Consider the following 23108-nt stretch of genomic DNA (forward strand, 5'->3'; position numbering starts at 1 on the left):
AGTGGGGTAACATCTCACAGCAAGAACTGGCAAATCTGGTGCAGTCCATGAGGAGGAGATGCACTGCAGTACTTAATGCAGCTGGTGGCCACACCAGATACTGACTGTTACTTTTGATTTTGACCCCCCCCTCCTTTGTTCAGTGACACATTATTCAATTTCTGTTAGTCACATGTCTGTGGAACTTGTTCAGTTTATGTCTCAGTTGCTGACTCTTATGTTCATACAAATATTTACAGATGTTAAGTTTGCTGAGAATAAACGCAGTTGACAGTGAGAGGACGTTTCTTTCTTTTGCTGAGTTTATAAACGCTAAATGGAATATATTATCTTTTTGGCACAGACAGTGAACACGATTACAGACAGCCCTGTGACTACTAGAGCCCACGTGAACACGATTACAGACAGCCCTGTGACTACTAGAGCCCATGTGAACACGATTACAGACAGCCCTGTGACTACTAGGGCCCATGTGAACACGAATACAGACAGCCCTGTGACTACTAGAGCCCATGTGAACACGATTACAGACAGCCCTGTGACTAGAGCCCATGTGAACACGATTACAGACAGCCCTGTGACTAGAGCCCATGTGAACACGATTACAGACAGCCCTGTGACTAGAGCCCATGTGAACACGATTACAGACAGCCCTGTGACTACTAGAGCCCATGTGAACACGATTACAGACAGCCCTGTGACTACTAGAGCCCATGTGAACACGATTACAGACAGCCCTGTGACTACTAGAGCCCATGTGAACACGATTACAGACAGCCCTGTGACTACTAGAGCCCACGTGAACACGATTACAGACAGCCCTGTGACTACTAGAGCCCACGTGAACACGACAGCCCTGTGAGACAGCCCTGTGACTACTAGAGCCCACGTGAACACGATTACAGACAGCCCTGTGACTACTAGAGCCCACGTGAACACGATTACAGACAGCCCTGTGACTACTAGAGCCCACGTGAACACGATTACAGACAGCCCTGTGACTACTAGAGCCCACGTGAACACGATTACAGACAGCCCTGTGACTACTAGAGCCCACGTGAACACGATTACAGACAGCCCTGTGACTACTAGAGCCCACGTGAACACGATTACAGACAGCCCTGTGACTACTAGAGCCCACGTGAACACGATTACAGACAGCCCTGTGACTACTAGAGCCCATGTGAACACGATTACAGACAGCCCTGTGACTACTAGAGCCCATGTGAACACGATTACAGACAGCCCTGTGACTACTAGGGCCCATGTGAACACGATTACAGACAGCCCTGTGACTAGGGCCCATGTGAACACGATTACAGACAGCCCTGTGACTACTAGAGCCCATGTGAACACGATTACAGACAGCCCTGTGACTACTAGAGCCCATGTGAACACGATTACAGACACCCCTGTGACTACTAGAGCCCATGTGAACACGATTACAGACAGCCCTGTGACTACTAGAGCCCATGTGAACACGATTACAGACAGCCCTGTGACTAGAGCCCATGTGAACACGATTACAGACAGCCCTGTGACTAGAGCCCATGTGAACACGAGACAGCCACTACTAGAGCCCATGTGAACACGATTACAGACAGCCCTGTGACTAGAGCCCATGTGAACACGATTACAGACAGCCCTGTGACTACTAGAGCCCATGTGAACACGATTACAGACAGCCCTGTGACTACTAGAGCCCACGTGAACACGATTACAGACAGCCCTGTGACTACTAGAGCCCACGTGAACACGATTACAGACAGCCCTGTGACTAGAGCCCATGTGAACACGATTACAGACAGCCCTGTGACTACTAGAGCCCACGTGAACACGATTACAGACAGCCCTGTGACTACTAGAGCCCACGTGAACACGATTACAGACAGCCCTGTGACTACTAGAGCCCACGTGAACACGATTACAGACAGCCCTGTGACTACTAGAGCCCACGTGAACACGATTACAGACAGCCCTGTGACTACTAGAGCCCACGTGAACACGATTACAGACAGCCCTGTGACTACTAGAGCCCACGTGAACACGATTACAGACAGCCCTACTAGAGCCCATGTGAACACGATTACAGACAGCCCTGTGACTACTAGAGCCCATGTGAACACGATTACAGACAGCCCTGTGACTACTAGAGCCCATGTGAACACGATTACAGACAGCCCTGTGACTACTAGAGCCCATGTGAACACGATTACAGACAGCCCTGTGACTACTAGAGCCCATGTGAACACGATTACAGACAGCCCTGTGACTACTAGAGCCCATGTGAACACGATTACAGACAGCCCTGTGACTACTAGAGCCCATGTGAACACGATTACAGACAGCCCTGTGACTACTAACACGAGCCCATGTGAACACGATTACAGACAGCCCCATGTGACTACTAGAGCCCATGCACGATTACAGACAGCCCTGTGACTACTAGAGCCCATGTGAACACGATTACAGACAGCCCTGTGACTACTAGAGCCCATGTGAACACGATTACAGACAGCCCTGTGACTACTAGAGCCCATGTGAACACGATTACAGACAGCCCTGTGACTAGAGCCCATGTGAACACGATTACAGACAGCCCTGTGACTACCCATGTGAACACGAGCCCCTGTGACTATGTGAACACGATTACAGACAGCCCTGTGACTACTAGAGCCCATGTGAACACGATTACAGACAGCCCTGTGACTAGAGCCCATGTGAACACGACAGACAGCCCTGTGACTACTAGAGCCCATGTGAACACGATTACAGACAGCCCTGTGACTACTAGAGCCCACGTGTGAACACGATTACAGACAGCCCTGTGACTACTAGAGCCCACGTGAACACGATTACAGACAGCCCTGTGACTACTAGAGCCCACGTGAACACGATTACAGACAGCCCTGTGACTACTAGAGCCCATGTGAACACGATTACAGACAGCCCTGTGACTACTAGAGCCCAGTGAACACGAGACAGCCCTGTGACTACTAGAGCCCATGTGAACACGATTACAGACAGCCCTGTGACTACTAGAGCCCATGTGAACACGCCCTGTGACTATTACAGACAGCCCTGTGACTACTAGAGCCCACGTGAACACGATTACAGACAGCCCTGTGACTACTAGAGCCCATGTGAACACGATTACAGACAGCCCTGTGACTACTAGAGCCCATGTGAACACGATTACAGACAGCCCTGTGACTACTAGAGCCCATGTGAACACGATTACAGACAGCCCTGTGACTACTAGAGCCCATGTGAACACGATTACAGACAGCCCTGTGACTACTAGAGCCCATGTGAACACGATTACAGACAGCCCTGTGACTACTAGAGCCCACGTGAACACGATTACAGACAGCCCTGTGACTACTAGAGCCCACGTGAACACGATTACAGACAGCCCTGTGACTACTAGAGCCCATGTGAACACGATTACAGACAGCCCTGTGACTACTAGAGCCCACGTGAACACGATTACAGACAGCCCTGTGACTACTAGAGCCCACGTGAACAGCCCTGTGACTACTAGAGCCCATGTGAACAGACAGACCCCTGTGACTACTAGAGCCCACGTGAACACGATTACAGACAGCCCTGTGACTACTAGAGCCCACGTGAACACGATTACAGACAGCCCTGTGACTACTAGAGCCCATGTGAACACGATTACAGACAGCCCTGTGACTACTAGAGCCCATGTGAACACGATTACAGACAGCCCTGTGACTACTAGAGCCCACAGACAGCCCTGTGAACACGATTACAGACAGCCCTGTGACTACTAGAGCCCACGTGAACACGATTACAGACAGCCCTGTGACTACTAGAGCCCACGTGAACACGATTACAGACAGCCCTGTGACTACTAGAGCCCACGTGAACACGATTACAGACAGCCCTGTGACTACTAGAGCCCAGTGAACCCAGACAGCCCTGTGAACACCCACGTGAACACGATTACAGACAGCCCTGTGACTACTAGAGCCCATGTGAACACGATTACAGACAGCCCTGTGACTACTAGAGCCCACGTGAACACGATTACAGACAGCCCTGTGACTACTAGAGCCCACGTGAACACGATTACAGACAGCCCTGTGACTACTAGAGCCCACGTGAACACGTTACAGACAGCCCTGTGACTACTAGAGCCCACGTGAACACGATTACAGACAGCCCTGTGACTACTAGAGCCCACGTGAACACGATTACAGACAGCCCTGTGACTACTAGAGCCCACGTGAACACGATTACAGACAGCCCTGTGACTACTAGAGCCCACGTGAACACGTGACTACTATTACAGACAGCCCTGTGACTACTAGAGCCCACGTGAACACGATTACAGACAGCCCTGTGACTACTAGAGCCCACGTGAACACGATTACAGACAGCCCTGTGACTACTAGAGCCCACGTGAACACGATTACAGACAGCCCTGTGACTACTAGAGCCCACGTGAACACGATTACAGACAGCCCTGTGACTACTAGAGCCCACGTGAACACGATTACAGACAGCCCTGTGACTACTAGGCCCACGTGAACACGATTACAGACAGCCCTGTGACTACTAGAGCCCACGTGAACACGATTACAGACAGCCCTGTGACTGTGACTTACAGACAGCCCTGTGAGCCCCCATGTGAACACAATCAGACAGACAGCCCTGTGACTACTAGAGCCCACGTGAACACGATTACAGACAGCCCTGTGACTACTAGAGCCCACGTGAACACGATTACAGACAGCCCTGTGACTAGAGCCCATGTGAACACGATTACAGACAGCCCTGTGACTAGAGCCCACGTGAACACGATTACAGACAGCCCTGTGACTACTAGAGCCCACGTGAACACTATTACAGACATCCATATTGCAACAGCATCGAGTACAATAATTTATATTTTCATTTGAGTCATTTAGCAGCTGCTCTTACCCAGAGCGACTTTCCCCTAGTGAGTGCATACATTTTCTCCATTCCAGTTATAACAGTCGTATGAACATTTATAATAACGATACATCATGTGAAGGATCAGTTTTTTAAGCTGCTCGAGAAAAAAAACGTTGTGGGATATCCCGGGAAAAGTGTTTTGATAGGACGTTGGGCAACCAATCAGAACAGCTTCGATGCACCTTGGCATGGATTCTACGCCAAGGTGTCTGGAACTCTATTGGAGGGATGCGACAATGTTCTTTTGGCGAGAAATTACATAATTTGGTGTTTTGTTGATGGTGGTGGAAAACGCTGTCTCAGGCACCGATCCAGAATAAGTGTTCAATTGGGTTGAGATCTGGTGACTGAGACGACCATGGTATATTGGGTTGAGATCTGGTGATTGAGAGGCCATGGTATATTGGGTTGAGATCTGGTGACTGAGAGGCCATGGTATATTGGGTTGAGATCTGGTGACTGGGTTGAGATCTGGTGACTGAGAGGCCATGGCATATTGGGTTGAGATCTGGTGACTGAGAGGCCATGGCATATTGGGTTGAGATCTGGTGACTGAGAGGCCATGGCATATTGGGTTGAGATCTGGTGACTGAGAGGCCATGGTATATTGGGTTGAGACCTGGTGATTGAGAGGCCATGGTATATTGGGTTGAGATCTGGTGACTGAGAGGCCATGGCATATTGGGTTGAGATCTGGTGACTGAGAGGCCATGGTATATTGGGTTGAGATCTGGTGACTGAGAGGCCATGGTATATTGGGTTGAGACCTGGTGACTGAGAGGCCATGGTATATTGGGTTGAGATCTGGAGACTGAGAGGCCATGGTATATTGGGTTGAGATCTGGTGATTGAGAGGCCGTGGTATATTGGGTTGAGATCTGGTGACAGAGAGGCCGTGGTATATTGGGTTGAGATCTGGTGACAGAGAGGCCATGGTATATTGGGTTGAGATCTGGTGACTGAGAGGCCGTGGTATATTGGGTTGAGATCTGGTGACAGAGAGGCCATGGTATATTGGGTTGAGATCTGGTGACTGAGACGACCATGGTATATTGGGTTGAGATCTGGTGATTGAGAGGCCATGGTATATTGGGTTGAGACCTGGTGATTGAGAGGCCATGGTATATTGGGTTGAGATCTGGTGACTGAGAGGCCGTGGTATATTGGGTTGAGATCTGGACACTGAGAGGCCGTGGTATATTGGGTTGAGACCTGGTGATTGAGAGGCCATGGTATATTGGGTTGAGATCTGGTGACTGAGAGGCCGTGGTATATTGGGTTGAGATCTGGTGACTGAGACGACCATGGTATATGGTTTACATAATTTTCATGCTCATCAAAACCATTCAGTGGCCGCTCGTGCCCTGTGGATGGGGACATTGTCATCCTATGGGGGCGTAGCCATGGTAACCAAGATAATGGACAAAATAACAGCCTGCATGATGGGATGTTAGTTGCTTAGTTAGTTAATTAACTCAGGAACCACACCTGCTTTCAGCTTTGTATCCCTCATTTCAATGTTTTGTCAGTTACCTGTTCTAATCTTTTTGGGGTTTATTACAATTTCAACAATGATGATGCCTGGGTATTAAAACACTGATATACAGTGACTTTTTCCACATTTTGTTACGTTACAGCCTTAACCTAAAATGGATTAAATACATGTATTTTAAAATCAGCAAAATACAAACAATACCCCATAATGACAAAAGTGAAAACAGGTTTTTAGACATTTTTGCATTAAAACAAATATAGAATTGAAATAATACCTTATTTACATAAGTATTCAGACACTTTGCTATGAGACTCGAAATTGAGTTCAGGTGCATCCTGTTTCCATTGATCACCCTTGTGATGTTTCTACAACTTGATTGGAGTCCATCGGTGGTAAATCAATTGATTGGACATGATTTGGAAAATCTTTCTATATTAAGGTCCCACAGTTGACAGAGCAAAAATCAAGCCATGAGGTCGAATGTTCCTCTGTGGAGATGGAAGAACCTTCCAGAAGGACAACCATCTCTGCAGCACTCCACCAATCAGGCCTTTATGGTAGAGTGGCTAGACGGAAGCCACTCCTCAGTAAAAGGCACATGACAGGCTGCTTGGAGTTTGCCAAAAGGCACCTAAAGACTCTCAGACCATGAGAAACAAGATTCTCTGGTCTGATGAAAACAATGTTAAACTCTGGCCTGAATGCCAAGCATCACGTCTGGAGGAAACCTGGCATCATCCCTACGGTGAAGCATGGTGGTGGCAGCATCAGGCTGAGGGGATGTTTTTCAGTGGTAGGGACTGGGAGACTAGTCAGGATCGAGGCAAAGATGAACGGAGTAAAGTACAGAGAGATCCTTGATGAAAACCTTAAATGTAAAACCTGCTCCAGAGCGCTCAGGACCTCAGACTGGGGTGAAGGTTCACCTTCCAACAGGACAACGATCCTAAGCACTCAGCCAAGACAACGCAGGTGTTGCTTCAAGACAAGTCTCGGAATGTCCTTGATTGGCCCAGCCAGAGCCCGGACTTGAACCCGATCGAACATCTCGGGAGAGACCTGAAAATAGCTGTGAAGAAACACTCCCCCCATCCAACCTGAGAGCTTGAGAGGATCTGCAGAGAAGAATGGGAGAAACTCCCCAAATACAGGTGTGCCAAGCTTGTAGCGTCATACCCAAGAAGACTCAAGTCTGTAATCACTGTCAACAAAGTACTGAGTAAAGGGTCTGAATACTTATGTAAATGTAATAAATATATATATTTTTTTTATATATATATATAAATTTATTTATTTATTTTTAAATATAAATTAGCTAAATGTAGATTAATGGGTTGAAAAAACAATTGTATCAATTTTATAATAAGGCTGTAACGTAACAAAATGTGGAAAAAGTCACGGGGTCTGAATACTTTCTGAATGCACTCGACATACTGGCTGTGAAAGAAACTTGGGTCATATTCATTAGGCACCAAACGTAAGATGTCTGACCGAAACGGGAAAGAACAGGGGTGTATTCATTATGAATAAGAACCAAACGGAAGAAAACTGAATGAAACTGGGAGGGACCTACCTGAAGTTATCCAATAGAAACTCTCGTTTTGTATGCAAAACATTTTCCGTTTGGAGTAAACGGTTTCTGTTTCAAAAAACATTTTTCTACGGTGTACACTAATGAATACGACCCTGGTGATACTGAACTGGGGTCACCGCAACAATCTCATTGTTAGATTCTACATTAGTCTATACTGTCCAAGCAAGGCATTGATTTGAAACGGATTGACGCACACACACACACCATCGCCTAACGGTTTGACTCACACACCACACACACACACACATCATCGCCTAACGGTTTGACTCACACACCACACACACACCATCCCCTAACAGTTTGACTCACACACCACACACACACACACACACCATCCCCTAACAGTTGGACTCACACACCACACACACACACCATCCCCTAACGGTTTGACTCACACACCACACACACACACATCATCGCCTAACGGTTTGACTCACACACCACACACACACCATCCCCTAACAGTTTGACTCACACACCACACACACACACACACACACTATCCCCTAACAGTTGGACTCACACACCACACACACACACCATCCCCTAACAGTTGGACTCACACACCACACACACACACCATCCCCTAACAGTTGGACTCCCACACCACACACACACACACACACACACACACATCCCCTAACAGTTGGACTCACACGCCACACACACACACACACCATCGCCTAACAGTTGGACTCACACACCACACACACACACCATCGCCTAACAGTTGGACTCACACACCACACACACACACCATCGCCTAACAGTTGGACTCCAGTTGAGCCTGTGTTCTGTAAGTCATGGCTTTCCTCTCATTGAGTGTATAGCTAATGCCTCTGAAATAAATTATGTCTTAATCTCTGAATGTTTCTAGGTAAGAGTAGTAACATTGCATTTCATACTGAAGGTCCATTCCTGAATAAAGTCAAATGTATGGTTTTTCAGATATTTAATTTTCAGAAATTAAATAGCATCAATGGATTTCATTTCTACTAAAAAAAAAACACTTTAGACCAGAGCCAAATTCCCTATATAGTGCACTACTTTAGACCAGAGCCCTATTCCCTATATAGTGCACTACTATAGACCAGGACCCTATTCCCTATATAGTGCACTACTTTAGACCAGAGCCCTATTCCCTATATAGTGCACTACTTTAGACCAGAGCCCTATTCCCTATATAGTGCACTACTTTAGACCAGAGCCCTATTCCCTATATAGTGCACTACTTTAGACCAGAGCCCTATGGGCCGTATGGGTCTTGGTCTAAAGTAGTGCACTTAATGAAATAGCATTTGGGAGGCATTATGTCTCTTTCTCCCCTATTCCTCTAAGGGATGTCTGTAGAACAGATTGGTCTGTATATTTCCTCCTGGTCTTTGAACAATAAAATCCGTATTTAATCAGTCTTATTGTTGAGCTGTTGGTTACAGTTGTTTTGTCCCTGTGAGTGATTCTAAATTTACATTCCGCCGAGTTTCACAATGAGCCGAAATGAATTCATAAAAACCTTTAACACATTGATATTCCAGAACTTTTATGAGGATTGGTCCTTGTGTTTTATTCAGTACAATGTTCATATTGCTGTCCTTTACAAGTCTACGACGTGAAGAATCAAAGGTACCACATGACCGTCCCAGAAGGCCCTCAGCAGACATGTTGGGATGAGACCATTTAAATAGTTTTAGTGCTGTCTTGTCTCCTTCTGCACTGAAGTGAAGTGGAAAAACTCCCGAAAAAGTAGCATATATTCCCAACGCATTATTCACATCAGTACAGATGAAGGTTCAGGAGAGGAAACTAGTTTATACAAATCACCCCGCGACGGTCACAAGTTCAGGGGAGTCGACGGTGGTTTTCTACTTGGTCTGCAGTTGGTGTTTTGTACCGCCAGGCGTTGTTTTGAGAAGGGCGGTTACGAAAGAAACCGGGCGACGTGGAAGCGTGGAGAATGTCATGTACGCGCGTCTCGCTTGTGATCAACAGGGCTTTTCCCAATAGTTTTTAAAAACGGATTTTCAGTACAGATAAAGGTGTATTTGAAATAGTAGAGAGGATAAAAAACAACTGACATTCTTAATATCGTGCATAAATTAAAGATCTATAGCCATGGACGAGGCAATAGCGATTATTTTAATATCCGTTGCGATGTTTTTGGGATGTTTTCTATTAGGTTTGATTCCACTTCTGATGAAACTTTCCGAGGTAAGTAATTTAATTCTTAACCTTGTATTCCCTCCGTTCCCCTCCTGTCTGTAACTTGCGCCGTACCTTCCTTTATGGTCTCTTCTCCCGATGCCGGAGATGTTTTTTCAGACCTGTCTCATACTGGTCTCTGCTATGGGATCCACTCCATACAATATTTTGTGAACATTCAATAAATAGCTACTGTACCCCCCCCTTCATTCCATAGATAGCTACTGTACCCCCCCCCTTCATTCCATAGATAGCTACTGTACCCCCCACCTTCATTCCATAGATAGCTACTGTACCCCCCCACCTTCATTCCATAGATAGCTACTGTACCCCCCCCCCCACCTTCATTCCATAGATAGCTACTGTACCCCCCCCACCTTCATTCCATAGATAGCTACTGTACCCCCCACCTTCATTCCATAGATAGCTACTGTACCCCCCCCCACCTTCATTCCATAGATAGCTACTGTACCCCCCCTTCTTTCCATAAATAGCTACTGTACCCCCCTTCATTCCATAGATAGCTACTGTACCCCCCCACCTTCATTCCATAGATAGCTACTGTACCCCCCCCCCCTTCATTTCATAAATAGCTACTGTACCCCCCCTTCATTCCATAGATAGCTACTGTACCCCCTACATTCAATAAATAGCTACTGTACCCCCTTCATTCCATAAATAGCTACTGTACCCCCCCCCTTCATTCCATAGATAGCTACTGTACCCCCCTTCATTCCATAGATAGCTACTGTACCCCCCTTCATTCCATAGATAGCTACTGTACCCCCCCTTCATTCCATAGATAGCTACTGTACCCCCCTTCATTCCATAAATAGCTACTGTACCCCCCTTCATTCCATAGATAGCTACTGTACCCCCCTTCATTCCATAAATAGCTACTGTACCCCCTTCATTCCATAGATAGCTACTGTACCCCCCTCATTCAATAAATAGCTACTGTACCCCCCTTCATTCCATAGATAGCTACTGTACCCCCCTTCATTCCATATATAGCTACTGTACCCCCCTTCATTCCATATATAGCTACTGTACCCCCCCTTCATTCCATAGATAGCTACTGTACCCCCTCCATTCAATAAATAGCTACTGTACCCCCTTCATTCCATAGATAGCTACTGTACCCCCCTTAATTCAATAAATAGCTACTGTACCTTCATTCCATAGATAGCTACTGTACCCCCCTTCATTCCATATATAGCTACTGTACCCCACCCCTTCATTCAATAAATAGCTACTGTACCCCCCTTCATTCAATAAATAGCTACTGTACCCCCTCCTTCATTCAATAAATAGCTACTGTACCCCCTCCTTCATTCAATAAATAGCTACTGTACCCCCCCCCCTTCATTCAATAAATAGCTACTGTACCCCCCTTCATTCAATAAATAGCTACTGTACCCCCTTCATTCAATAAATAGCTACTGTACCCCCTTCATTCCATATATAGCTACTGTACCCCCCTTCATTCAATAAATAGCTACTGTACCCCTTCATTCCATAGATAGCTACTGTACCCCCTCCTTAATTCAATAAATAGCTACTGTATTCAATAAATAGCACCCACCCCCTCCATTCAATATATAAAAATGTAATTCTAAATGTATCACCATCAGAAGTGTACAATGGGGCACTGAGGAAGGTTCGATATTTGTCAGGGGTGTGATTGGTACATGTTGAGCTCTTGTTGTTACCGTAATAGAGGAGAGGAAATGACCTTTGGAACCAGACAGACACGTTTCTTCTCTGTAACCAGTTTGGAATTCTTGACTTTGTAATAATAATAATAATATTGCTAATGCATAATTGAACACTGTTATTAGACCGTGACACGTGTATTTACCCCTCTCCTTCCTAGAACAAACAACCGTTGGTGTGTAGGTATAATAATGTGTCCCTTTCTCTCGCAACAGAAAAGCCTGCAGTTTGTTAGTGTATTCGGGGCAGGCCTGCTCTGTGGTACAGCTCTAGCTATCGTCCTCCCAGAGGGGGTGGAACTACTGGAAGAGTCATGGAGAGGTGAGGGGTACCAGACATATAATGTAACAGCCCCGGGGTTCCAACTTCTCTAAGACCTCAACAGACAGATGGAGCAACAGCTCACTGTAGGCTACATCGTTGTTGTTCAGTTTGTACGGGCAAAACAGTCCCTCGATTGCAGCTGCACTGATGCTATAAGTAGTCTGTAGTCCTCTAAGGGTTAATCTCGCCAAACTGTTTATCATTTCAGTGATGCGTCTTTTCAACTGTATCTATAATGGCTCCTTCAGCCTGCGCAGCCCTTTCAACACCCACTTCACCGTCAGACCAAGCCGCAGAGCCTGGGGGTACTTCAGGATACATGGGCAATGAAGTGACCTCATTTAAATGAAAATCAACTTGGTGACCTAATTTAAGGGTCCTTGGTTATAGCTCGGCTTGGGGCAGACAGGAAGCTGTACTCTTACGTCAGGGCGATGCCATGGTAACGGAATTACGCTTTGACTCAGGTTTTTCACTTTCAAATGTACAAAAAAAAAAACAACATTGATTTCGATGTTTAACAAACCATACAACTCTATGCACAATAACTACTTTAAACATTTAATCAAAAACATGTACTGAATGAACTGTGCGCTGTTCAGAATGACATTTAAATCTCCTTCAGTTTTTTATACGACCACTTTTTCCCCAAAATCTTTGTTAAACATCTGCTCTGAATGAAGATTCAAAAGATGTCTGCCGAAAGACTGTTGTTGCTGGAGGATGGGCCCCAGTTTGTTGTTGCTGGAGGATGGGCCCCAGTTTGTTGTTGCTGGAGGATGGGCCCCAGTTTGTTGTTGCTGGAGGATGGGCCCCAGTCTGTTGTTGCTGGAGGATGGGCCCCAGTCTGTTGTTGCTGGAGGATGGGCCCCAGTTTGTTGTTGCTGGAAGGTGGGCCCCAGTCTGTTGTTGCTGGAGGATGGGCCCCAGTTTGTTGTTGCTGGAGGATGGGCCCCAGTTTGTTGTTGCTGGAGGATGGGCCCCAGTCTGTTGTTGCTGGAGGATGGGCCCCAGTCTGTTGTTGCTGGAGGATGGGCCCCAGTCTGTTGTTGCTGGAGGATGGGCCCCAGTCTGTTGTTGCTGGAGGATGGGCCCCAGTTTGTTGTTGCTGGAGGATGGGCCCCAGTCTGTTGTTGCTGGAGGATGGGCCCCAGTTTGTTGTTGCTGGAGGATGGGCCCCAGTTTGTTGTTGCTGGAGGATGGGCCCCAGTTTGTTGTTGCTGGAGGATGGGCCCCAGTTTGTTGTTGCTGGAGGATGGGCCCCAGTTTGTTGTTGCTGGAGGATGGGCCCCAGTTTGTTGTTGCTGGAGGATGGGCCCCAGTCTGTTGTTGCTGGAGGATGGGCCCCAGTCTGTTGTTGCTGGAAGGTGGGCCCCAGTCTGTTGTTGCTGGAGGATGGGCCCCAGTCTGTTGTTGCTGGAGGATGGGCCCCAGTCTGTTGTTGCTGGAGGATGGGCCCCAGTCTGTTGTTGCTGGAGGATGGGCCCCAGTTTGTTGTTGCTGGAGGATGGGCCCCAGTTTGCTGTTGCTGGAGGATGGGCCCCAGTTTGCTGTTGCTGGAGGATGGGCCCCAGTTTGCTGTTGCTGGAGGATGGGCCCCAGTCTGTTGTTGCTGGAGGATGGGCCCCAGTTTGTTGTTGCTGGAGGATGGGCCCCAGTCTGTTGTTGCTGGAGGATGGGCCCCAGTTTGTTGTTGCTGGAGAATGGGCCCCAGTTTGTTGTTGCTGGAGGATGGGCCCCAGTCTGTTGTTGCTGGAGGATGGGCCCCAGTCTGTTGTTGCTGGAGGATGGGCCCCAGTCTGTTGTTGCTGGAAGGTGGGCCCCAGTCTGTTGTTGCTGGAGGATGGGCCCCAGTCTGTTGTTGCTGGAGGATGGGCCCCAGTCTGTTGTTGCTGGAGGATGGGCCCCAGTCTGTTGTTGCTGGAGGATGGGCTCCAGTTTGCTGTTGCTGGAGGATGGGCCCCAGTTTGCTGTTGCTGGAGGATGGGCCCCAGTCTGTTGTTGCTGGAGGATGGGCCCCAGTTTGTTGTTGCTGGAGGATGGGCCCCAGTCTGTTGTTGCTGGAGGATGGGCCCCAGTTTGTTGTTGCTGGAGAATGGGCCCCAGTTTGTTGTTGCTGGAGGATGGGCCCCAGTCTGTTGTTGCTGGAGGATGGGCCCCAGTTTGTTGTTGCTGGAGGATGGGCCCCAGTCTGTTGTTGCTGGAGGATGGGCCCCAGTCTGTTGTTGCTGGAGGATGGGCCCCAGTCTGTTGTTGCTGGAGGATGGGCCCCAGTCTGTTGTTGCTGGAGGATGGGCCCTGAGTGAAAATGTTTGGGGAAACCCTGCTCTACTGTCCTCTACTTTACTGTCCTCTACATTACTGTCCTCTACTCTACTGTCCTCTAATTTACTGTCCTCTACTTTACTGTCCTCTACATTACTGTCCTCTACATTACTGTCCTCTACTCTACTGTCCTCTACTCTACTGTCCTCTACATTACTGTCCTCTACTCTACTGTCCTCTACTCTACTGTCCTCTACTCTACTGTCCTCTACATTACTGTCCTCTACTTTACTGTCCTCTACATTACTGTCCTCTACTTTACTGTCCTCTACATTACTGTCCTCTACTTTACTGTCCTCTACATTACTGTCCTCTACTCTACTGTCCTCTACATTACTGTCCTCTACATTACTGTCCTCTACTTTTCTGATAGATGTTTTCAGACTGTTTCTGAGAGGAGATGCTTTCAGACTGTTTCTGATCTATGAATTGGTACTGTGGAATCTGGATACTGCACACAGGGATACACAACATGTTTTATTTGAGGATGTTGACTCCATATCTGGTTGAGTGTGCCTGTTGCTAAAAAGTCTGTGTTTGTTAAGAACACACACCTCTCGGTAATCTCTCCGCAGTCTCCTCCTGCTCTGTCGCCCCAGCAGCAGCCAATCAGAATGCCAGTGATGTTGGGGTCGGGCAGCAGCTCCAGGAGGAGGACCCCCCCTCTAAAGGTCTCCCAGCACGGTTCTTCATCGGGGTCTCCCTGGTCGTAGGGTTCATCCTCATGTTCCTGGTGGACCAGATCAGTAGCTACTGCTCCGGCCACGGTCAGTGATGCTCCGAGGTGAAGACCTAGCTCCTCACTCTATTAGCATTAGCCTGTCCTACTGAAAACACACTGTGAAGACGCTAACTTCCCTAGCGTTCATTTGGGCTAGCATCGTAAGCATTATCCCGACCCATTGGAAACCTGCTCTAGGATCAGTTTCCTCTCTCCCTTCACCATTAGTGGGGAAATGCTAAACTGATTTTTTTTTTTTTAATCAGTGTCTGGGTTCAACTTCACCCTTCTCAGAGTTACTACTTCATTACGCAACATTACCAGAAGTATGTGGACACCTGCTGGTCGAACATCTCATTCCAAAATCATGGTCGTTAATATGGAGTTGGTCCCCCTTTTTGGACCTTGTTTTGTGCACGGGGGCGTTGTCATATTGAAACAGGAAAGGGCTTTCCCCAAACTGTTGCCACAAAGTTGGAAGTACAGAATCATCTAGAATGACATTGTATGCGGTAGCGTTAAGTAACTAAGGGGCCTAGCTTGAACCATGAAAAACAGACCCCAGACCATTATTCCTCCTTCACCAAACTTTACAGTTGGCACTATGCATTCGGGCAGGTAGCGTTCTCCTGGCATCCTCCAAACCCAGATTCGTCCGTCGGACTGCCAGATGATGAAGAGTGATTCATCTCTCCAGAGAACACGTTTCCACTGCTCCAGAGTCCAATGGTGGCGAGCTTTACACCACTCCAGCCGACGCTTGACAATGCGTATGGTGATCTTAGGTTTGTGCGCGGCTGCTCGGCCATGGAAACCCATTTCATGAAGCTCCCGAACAGTTCTTGTGCTGACGTTGCTTCCAGAGGCAGTTTGGAACTCTGATTTTTACGCGCTTCAGCACTCGGTGGTCCCGTTCTGTGAGCTCGTGTGGCCTACCACTTCACAGCTGAGCCGTTGTTGCGTTGCGCCTAGCACTTACAGTTGACCGGGGGCAGCTATTCAGTACGGGCCATTCTACTGCCAATGTTTGTCTATGGAGATTGCATGGCTGTGTGCTCGATTTTATACACCTGTCAGCAACTGGTGTGGCTGAAATAGCAGAATCCACTAATTTGAAGGGGTGTCCACATACTTTTGTATATATAGTGTATCTCTAGCTTGCTCCACAGTTTGTCCATATGAAAAAAGGAAAACTCTGTAGTCATCAAATTATAGACTTTCGTGGGTTGGTGGTGTGTTGTCGTCACTAAAAGTAATCCGTTATAAAGAAAATAAGGAAGTTCTGCACTCAGGAATTTGCAGTAGAATTAAAATTCAAGTCAAGTTACTTCATATAACATACTTCTTCTAGCCTGGTTTCTGATCTCTTTGTGCTGGGTTGCATAGCCAATGTCTATGGTCGTTGTTTGGGATGCCAATGACCTTACGAGTGGAAGCACCAGGTTTTAAATGTTTCACCCCTTTCTCCAAACCTCCTCTCCAAACCTCCTCTCCAAACCTCCTCTCCAAACCCCCTCTCCAAACCCCCTCTCCAAACCCCCTCTCCAAACCTCCTCTCCAAACCCCCTCTCCAAACCTCTCCAAACCTCCTCTCCAAACCTCCTCTCCAAACCTCCTCTCCAAACCTCCTCTCCAAATCTCCTCTCCAAACCCCTTTCTCCAAACCCCTTTCTCCAAACCCCCTCTCCAAACCACTTATTCAAACTCCCTCTCCAAACCCCTCTCCAAACCCCCTCTCCAAACCTCCTCTTCAAACCCCTCTCCAAACCCCTCTCCAAACCCCCTCTCCAAACCTCCTCTCCAAACCTCCTCTTCAAACCTCCTCTCCAAACCTCCTCTTCAAACCTCCTCTCCAAACCACCTCTCCAAACTTTAGTCATTGTGGTACCGTTCATTATGTTCAGCTCATGTTGCTATCAGTTAGTTGATTGTGTTGTTCCAGATCCACGGACTGGGATGTCCAACAGGACCAGTATCACAGCTACACTGGGACTGGTTATCCATGCTGCTGGTAGGTACTATACACACTACTCATACACACACACACACACACTACACACACACACACACACACACACATTACATACATACACACACACTACACACACACACTACTCATACACTACACACTACACACACACACACTACTCATACACACTACACACACACACTACACACACTCCACACACACCACACACACACACTACTCATACACACTACACTACACTGGGCCTGGTTATCCATGCTGCTGGTAGGTACTAGACACACTACTCATACACACACTACACACACACACTAATCAAATCAAATCAAATGTATTTATATAGCCCTTCGTACATCAGCTGATGTCTCAAAGTGCTGTACAGAAACCCAGCCTAAAACCCCAAACAGCAAGCAATGCAGGTGTAGAAGCACGGTGGCTAGGTAAAACTCCCTAGAAAGGCCAAAACCTAGGAAGAAACCAGGCTATGTGGGGTGGCCAGTCCTCTTCTGGCTGTGCCGGGTGGAGATTATAACAGAACATGGCCAAGATGTTCAAATGTTCATAAATGACCAGCATGGTCGAATAATAGTAAGGCAGAACAGTTGAAACTGGAGCAGCAGCACGGCCAGGTGGACTGGGGACAGCAAGGAGTCATCATGTCAGGTAGTCCTGGGGCATGGTCCTAGGGCTCAGGTCCTCCGAGAGAGAGACACACACACTACACACACACAGCTACACTGGGACTGGTTATCCATGCTGCTGGTAGGTACTATACACACTACTCATACACACACACACACACACACACACTACACACACACCCTGTCTGTCTGTCTGGCTGTCTGTCTGTCGGTATAGTGATCATCGTCTCTCTCCTCTGCCTGTAGCTGCCAGGGTGTGTCTGTCTGTCGGTATAGTGATCATTGTCTCTCTCCTCTGCCTGTAGCTGCCAGGGTGTGTCTGTCTGTCTGTCGGTATAGTGATCATTGTCTCTCTCCTCTGCCTGTAGCTGCCAGGGTGTGTCTGTCTGTCGGTATAATGATCATTGTCTCTCTCCTCTGCCTGTAGCTGCCAGGGTGTGTCTGTCTGTCTGTCTTGTCTGTCTGTCTGTCTGTCTGTCTGTCTGTCTGTCTGTCTGTCTGTCTGTCGGTATAGTGATCATCGTCTCTCTCCTCTGCCTGTAGCTGCCAGGTGTGTTGTAATATCATTGTTCTCCCCAGCTGACGGTGTAGCGTTAGGTACAGCCGTGGCTTCCTCCCAGGTCACAGTTCAAGTCGTGGTGTTCCTGGCTGTGATTCTGCACAAGGTGAGAGTCCACATCATTAATCAGATCTACTCTGGAGGTCACAAGCAACTCAGGACATCAGGACAAACCAATCAATGGTTGATTGTTCTTGCAAACTCCTTAAGCCCTCTCTCAATTCGATGTACTTGAATTGATTTAATTCTCCCTCCCTCCTCCCTCCCTCCCTCCATCCCTCTCTCCCTCTCTCTCTCTCTCCTTCCCACCTCCTTCCTCTCTCCCTCTTTCTCTCTCTCCCTCCCTCCCTCCCTCCCTCCCTCAATTCAATTCAAGGGGCTTTATTGTCATGGGAAACATATGTTAACATTGCCAAAGCAAGTGAGGTAGATAATATAGAAAAGTGAAATAAACGATACAAATTAACAGTAAACATTACACATACAGAAATGTCAAAACAATAAACACATTATAAATGTCATATTATACATATACAGTGTTGTAACAATGTACAAATGGTTAAAGAACACAAGGGAAAATAAATAAGCATAAATATGGGTTGTATTTACAATGGGGTTTGTTCTTCACTGGTTGACCTTTTCTCGTGGCAACAGGTCACAAATCTTGCTGCTGTTTCTCTTTCTCTCCCTCTCTCTCTCTCTCTCTCTCCCCCTCTCTCTCTCTCTCTCTCCCTCCTTCCCACCTCCTTCCTCTCACTCTCTCTCCCTCTTTCTCTCTCTCCCTCTCACTCCCTCTTTCTCTCTCTCCCTCTCACTCCTTCTCTCCCTCCTTCCCACCTCCTTCCTCTCCCTCTCCCTCTCTCTCTCTCCCTCTCACTCCTTCTCTCCCTCCTTCCCACCTCCTTCCTCTCCCTCTCCCTCTCTCTCTCTCTCTCTCACTCCTTCTCTCCCTCCTTCCCACCTCCTTCCTCTCCCTCTCTCTCTCTCCCTCTCACTCCTTCTCTCCCTCCTTCCCACCTCCTTCCTCTCCCTCTCCCTCTCTCTCTCTCCCTCTCACTCCTTCTCTCCCTCCTTCCCACCTCCTTCCTCTCCCTCTCCCTCTCTCTCTCTCTCTCTCACTCCTTCTCTCCCTCCTTCCCACCTCCTTCCTCTCCCTCTCCCTCTCTCTCTCTCTCTCTCAGGCTCCTACAGCGTTTGGTCTGGTCACCTTTCTGATGCAGGCAGGTGTAGAGAAGAAGCAGATTCAGAAACATCTCTTGGTGTTCTCTGCTGCAGCACCTGTACTCTCCATCAGTACATACTTTATCCTGAACGCGGTGAGAAGAAGCAACAGACTGCTGTTTAGTGGCGTAGAACAACGTGCTTTCATAATGACGAGAAAGGCGGTTTATCTAATGGGAACCTTTTCTATGAAACTAGTAAATGATTGGAGATCGCCAGAGGTGGGAGCTCAGCCTGGTTCTGGGAATGCATGTATGCTGTTTTGCCAACTGCTGACCATAGTAGTTGGTGAGACGGCAATAACATCTCTGGGACCAGGCTAGAGGGAACTACTTTCAACAGTGAAAATGATTTGATAACGTTGATATGACGTCAGAGTGCTGTGTGTTTCTCCCTCCTACTGCAGAGAGGTGGTTCGCCCCAGAACCGTCTGAGTGCTGTGTGTTTCTCCCTCCTACTGCAGAGTGGTGGTTCGCCCCAGAACCGTCTGAGTGCTGTGTGTTTCTCCCTCCTACTGCAGAGAGGTGGTTCGCCCCAGAACCGTCTGAGTGCTGTGTGTTTCTCCCTCCTACTGCAGAGTGGTGGTTCGCCCCAGAACCGTCTGAGTGCTGTGTGTTTCTCCCTCCTACTGCAGAGTGGTGGTTCGCCCCAGAACCGTCTGAGTGCTGTGTGTTTCTCCCTCCTACTGCAGAGTGGTGGTTCGCCCCAGAACCGTCTGAGTGCTGTGTGTTTCTCCCTCCTACTGCAGAGAGGTGGTTCGCCCCAGAACCGTCTGAGTGCTGTGTGTTTCTCCCTCCTACTGCAGAGTGGTGGTTCGCCCCAGAACCGTCTGAGTGCTACAGGTGTTGGGATGCTCTTCTCCGCCGGGACGTTCCTCTACGTAGCTACGGTCCATGTACTACCAGAGATCAGCTCCAGGGGGCAGCAGAGCTCTCCCCACCTCCACGGGACTGGGAGCGGGCAGCTGGAGGTCCTGGAGAGCCTCACGCTGATACTAGGAGCAGGACTACCTGTGTTACTGGCCCTGGGACTACGTGATGACTAGTCTTGTGAATCGACGCTATCCTACCAAATCTTGTTCATTACTCAGCTATTGATAATGAACATTGAGAATGAGTGTGAAGGAAGCCTGGAAATCAAGTCTGTAACTAAGACCGACTAGTTAACGCAAAGAAGACAACCCACAACATGTTACCAAACATTCATTTTACACCTCAACTCTTACATAGCTAGAGATCAATTGGGGGTGTTTCTGTGTGTGTGATGCAGTACGTGTCAGTGTCTTTCTCTGAGAGGTCATAAAGACATGGGCTTTGAGCAAGCCAACAAAGGTAGGAATAGTGTGTGTGTGTGTGTGTGTGTGTGTGTGTGTGTGTGTGTGTGTGTGTGTGTCATGTAAAAGAGTGGGATCAGAGCGAGAGAGAGAGAGCAGTGTGTGCGTCTGACTCTGGTGTATAGAGCTTTTGTAATAGTTTGTCTTGTCCGATCTCAGTGGGACATTCTTTTGAGCTAAACTATTGAAGTTGTCTGAAAAGAACAAGACCATTTCTTGTAAGTGGACCCGTTTTTAAAATAACCCCAGTTTCCTGATGTCCTTTTGTACCACTTCTGAACAAACAAAACATTTGTTTATTTATTTAGGTTAGCCCAAAAAAATCCCCAAAACCAGATTTTAATCAAATGGATAAGATTTCATCTTTTGTCATCTCTGAGAAATGTTTTGGCTGGGTTGTTGTAAGGTACTGAAGTATTCAGGGCAGGTTGTGAAAAGCTAAAAAAAACAAACACTTTATAAGAATTTAAATGGTTGTCATACCGACGTGGCCTAAATGATCCACAATATAGTGATGATTTATTGATTTTATATTGGATGTGATCAAGATATGTCTTTATAGACAAGGAGAGATTTTAAAAAAGAAAATACATTTCTACATGGTGTACTATAGTCAGGACAATGTTGTCTGGTTACCAGTCTGTTTAGATATCGTAACACTCCTTGGCAATCTGTGTCAAATGCTAAACATCTTTATAACACAGAGTACCCGAAGTGGAATATTATCCAAACAGATTGGTACCCAGGCTAAGGACAATAGGCTGTATTTTTAATGAATACTTTATCATAACAATCATAGATTTTAAAAAAACATGTTTTAAAACTACATGACTTGTAAATTGCTGATTAATAAAGTTAGATTGTATTGAATGTGTTGTTTCTATCCCAGTGTCAGATGTTACTGTCAGCGTGTACTGTCACAGGACGTCAGGGACAATACAACATCAGTACTGTTACTGTCAGCGTGTAATGTCACAGGACGTCAGGGACAATACAACATCAGTACTGTTACTGTCAGCGTGTAATGTCACAGGACGTCAGGGACAATACAACATCAGTACTGTCACAGGACGTCAGGGACAATACAACATCAGTACTGTCACAGGACGTCAGGGACAATACAACATCAGTACTGTTACTGTCAGCGTGTAATGTCACAGGACGTCAGGGACAATACAACATCAGTACTGTTACTGTCAGCGTGTAATGTCACAGGACGTCAGGGACAATACAACATCAGTACTGTCACAGGACGTCAGGGACAATACAACATCAGTACTGTTACTGTCAGCGTGTAATGTCACAGGACGTCAGGGACAATACAACATCAGTACTGTTACTGTCAGCGTGTAATGTCACAGGACGTCAGGGACAATACAACATCAGTACTGTTACTGTCAGCGTGTACTGTCACAGGACGTCAGGGACAATACAACATCAGTACTGTTACTGTCAGCGTGTACTGTCACAGGACGTCAGGGACAATACAACATCAGTACTGTTACTGTCAGCGTGTACTGTCACAGGACGTCAGGGACAATACAACATCAGTACTGTTACTGTCAGCGTGTAATGTCACAGGACGTCAGGGACAATACAACATCAGTACTGTTACTGTCAGCGTGTAATGTCACAGGACGTCAGGGACAATACAACATCAGTACTGTTACTGTCAGCGTGTAATGTCACAGGACGTCAGGGACAATACAACATCAGTACTGTTACTGTCAGCGTAATGTCACAGGTCAGGGACAATACAACATCAGGTTACTGTCAGCGGACACAGGGCGTCAGGGACAACAACATCAGTACTGTTACTGTCAGCGTGTAATGTCACAGGACGTCAGGGACAATACAACATCAGTACTGTTACTGTCAGCGTGTACTGTCACAGGCGTCAGGGACAATACAACATCAGTACTGTTACTGTCAGCGTGTAATGTCACAGGGGCGTCAGGGACAATACAACATCAGTACTGTTACTGTCAGCGTGTAATGTCACAGGACGTCAGGGACAATACAACATCA

At 47.3% G+C, this 23108-nt stretch overlaps 1 protein-coding gene across 3 annotated transcripts; it reads left to right on the forward strand.

Moving 5' to 3' along the window:
• Positions 1-9777: 9777 nt before the first annotated feature.
• Positions 9778-21950, forward strand: LOC115127597 (zinc transporter ZIP9-like). 3 transcript variants are annotated; one of them, XM_065002711.1, is made up of 7 exons: positions 9778-10265; positions 12188-12293; positions 15197-15388; positions 17285-17353; positions 18547-18632; positions 19708-19842; positions 20154-21950. In XM_065002711.1, the coding sequence occupies exons 1-7, from the start codon at positions 10170-10172 to the stop codon at positions 20790-20792; spliced, it is 1323 nt and encodes a 440-aa protein (XP_064858783.1). In that variant the 5' UTR covers positions 9778-10169; the 3' UTR covers positions 20793-21950. The 3 variants fall into 3 exon arrangements, with proteins under 3 accessions (XP_064858783.1, XP_064858784.1, XP_064858785.1); XM_065002712.1 differs by having other exon boundaries at positions 9779-10265; positions 20211-21950; XM_065002713.1 differs by having other exon boundaries at positions 9791-10265; positions 20553-21950.
• Positions 21951-23108: the final 1158 nt, after the last annotated feature.

This window comes from Oncorhynchus nerka, linkage group LG16 (genome assembly GCF_034236695.1).
Source record: "Oncorhynchus nerka isolate Pitt River linkage group LG16, Oner_Uvic_2.0, whole genome shotgun sequence".
NCBI classification, from domain to species: Eukaryota; Metazoa; Chordata; class Actinopteri; order Salmoniformes; family Salmonidae; genus Oncorhynchus; species Oncorhynchus nerka.

What these genes read in the sequence shown, in the direction of transcription:
- LOC115127597 (XM_065002711.1), top strand. Translation starts at nt 10,170, where the DNA reads ATGGACGAGGCAATAGCGATTATTTTAATATCCGTTGCGATGTTTTTG. An exon ending in ACTGGAAGAGTCATGGAGAG is followed by an intron (nt 12,294 to 15,196) that starts GTGAGGGGTACC and finishes ATCTCTCCGCAG; the next exon opens with TCTCCTCCTGCTCTGTCGCC. An exon ending in CATACTTTATCCTGAACGCG is followed by an intron (nt 19,843 to 20,153) that starts GTGAGAAGAAGC and finishes CTCCTACTGCAG; the next exon opens with AGAGGTGGTTCGCCCCAGAA.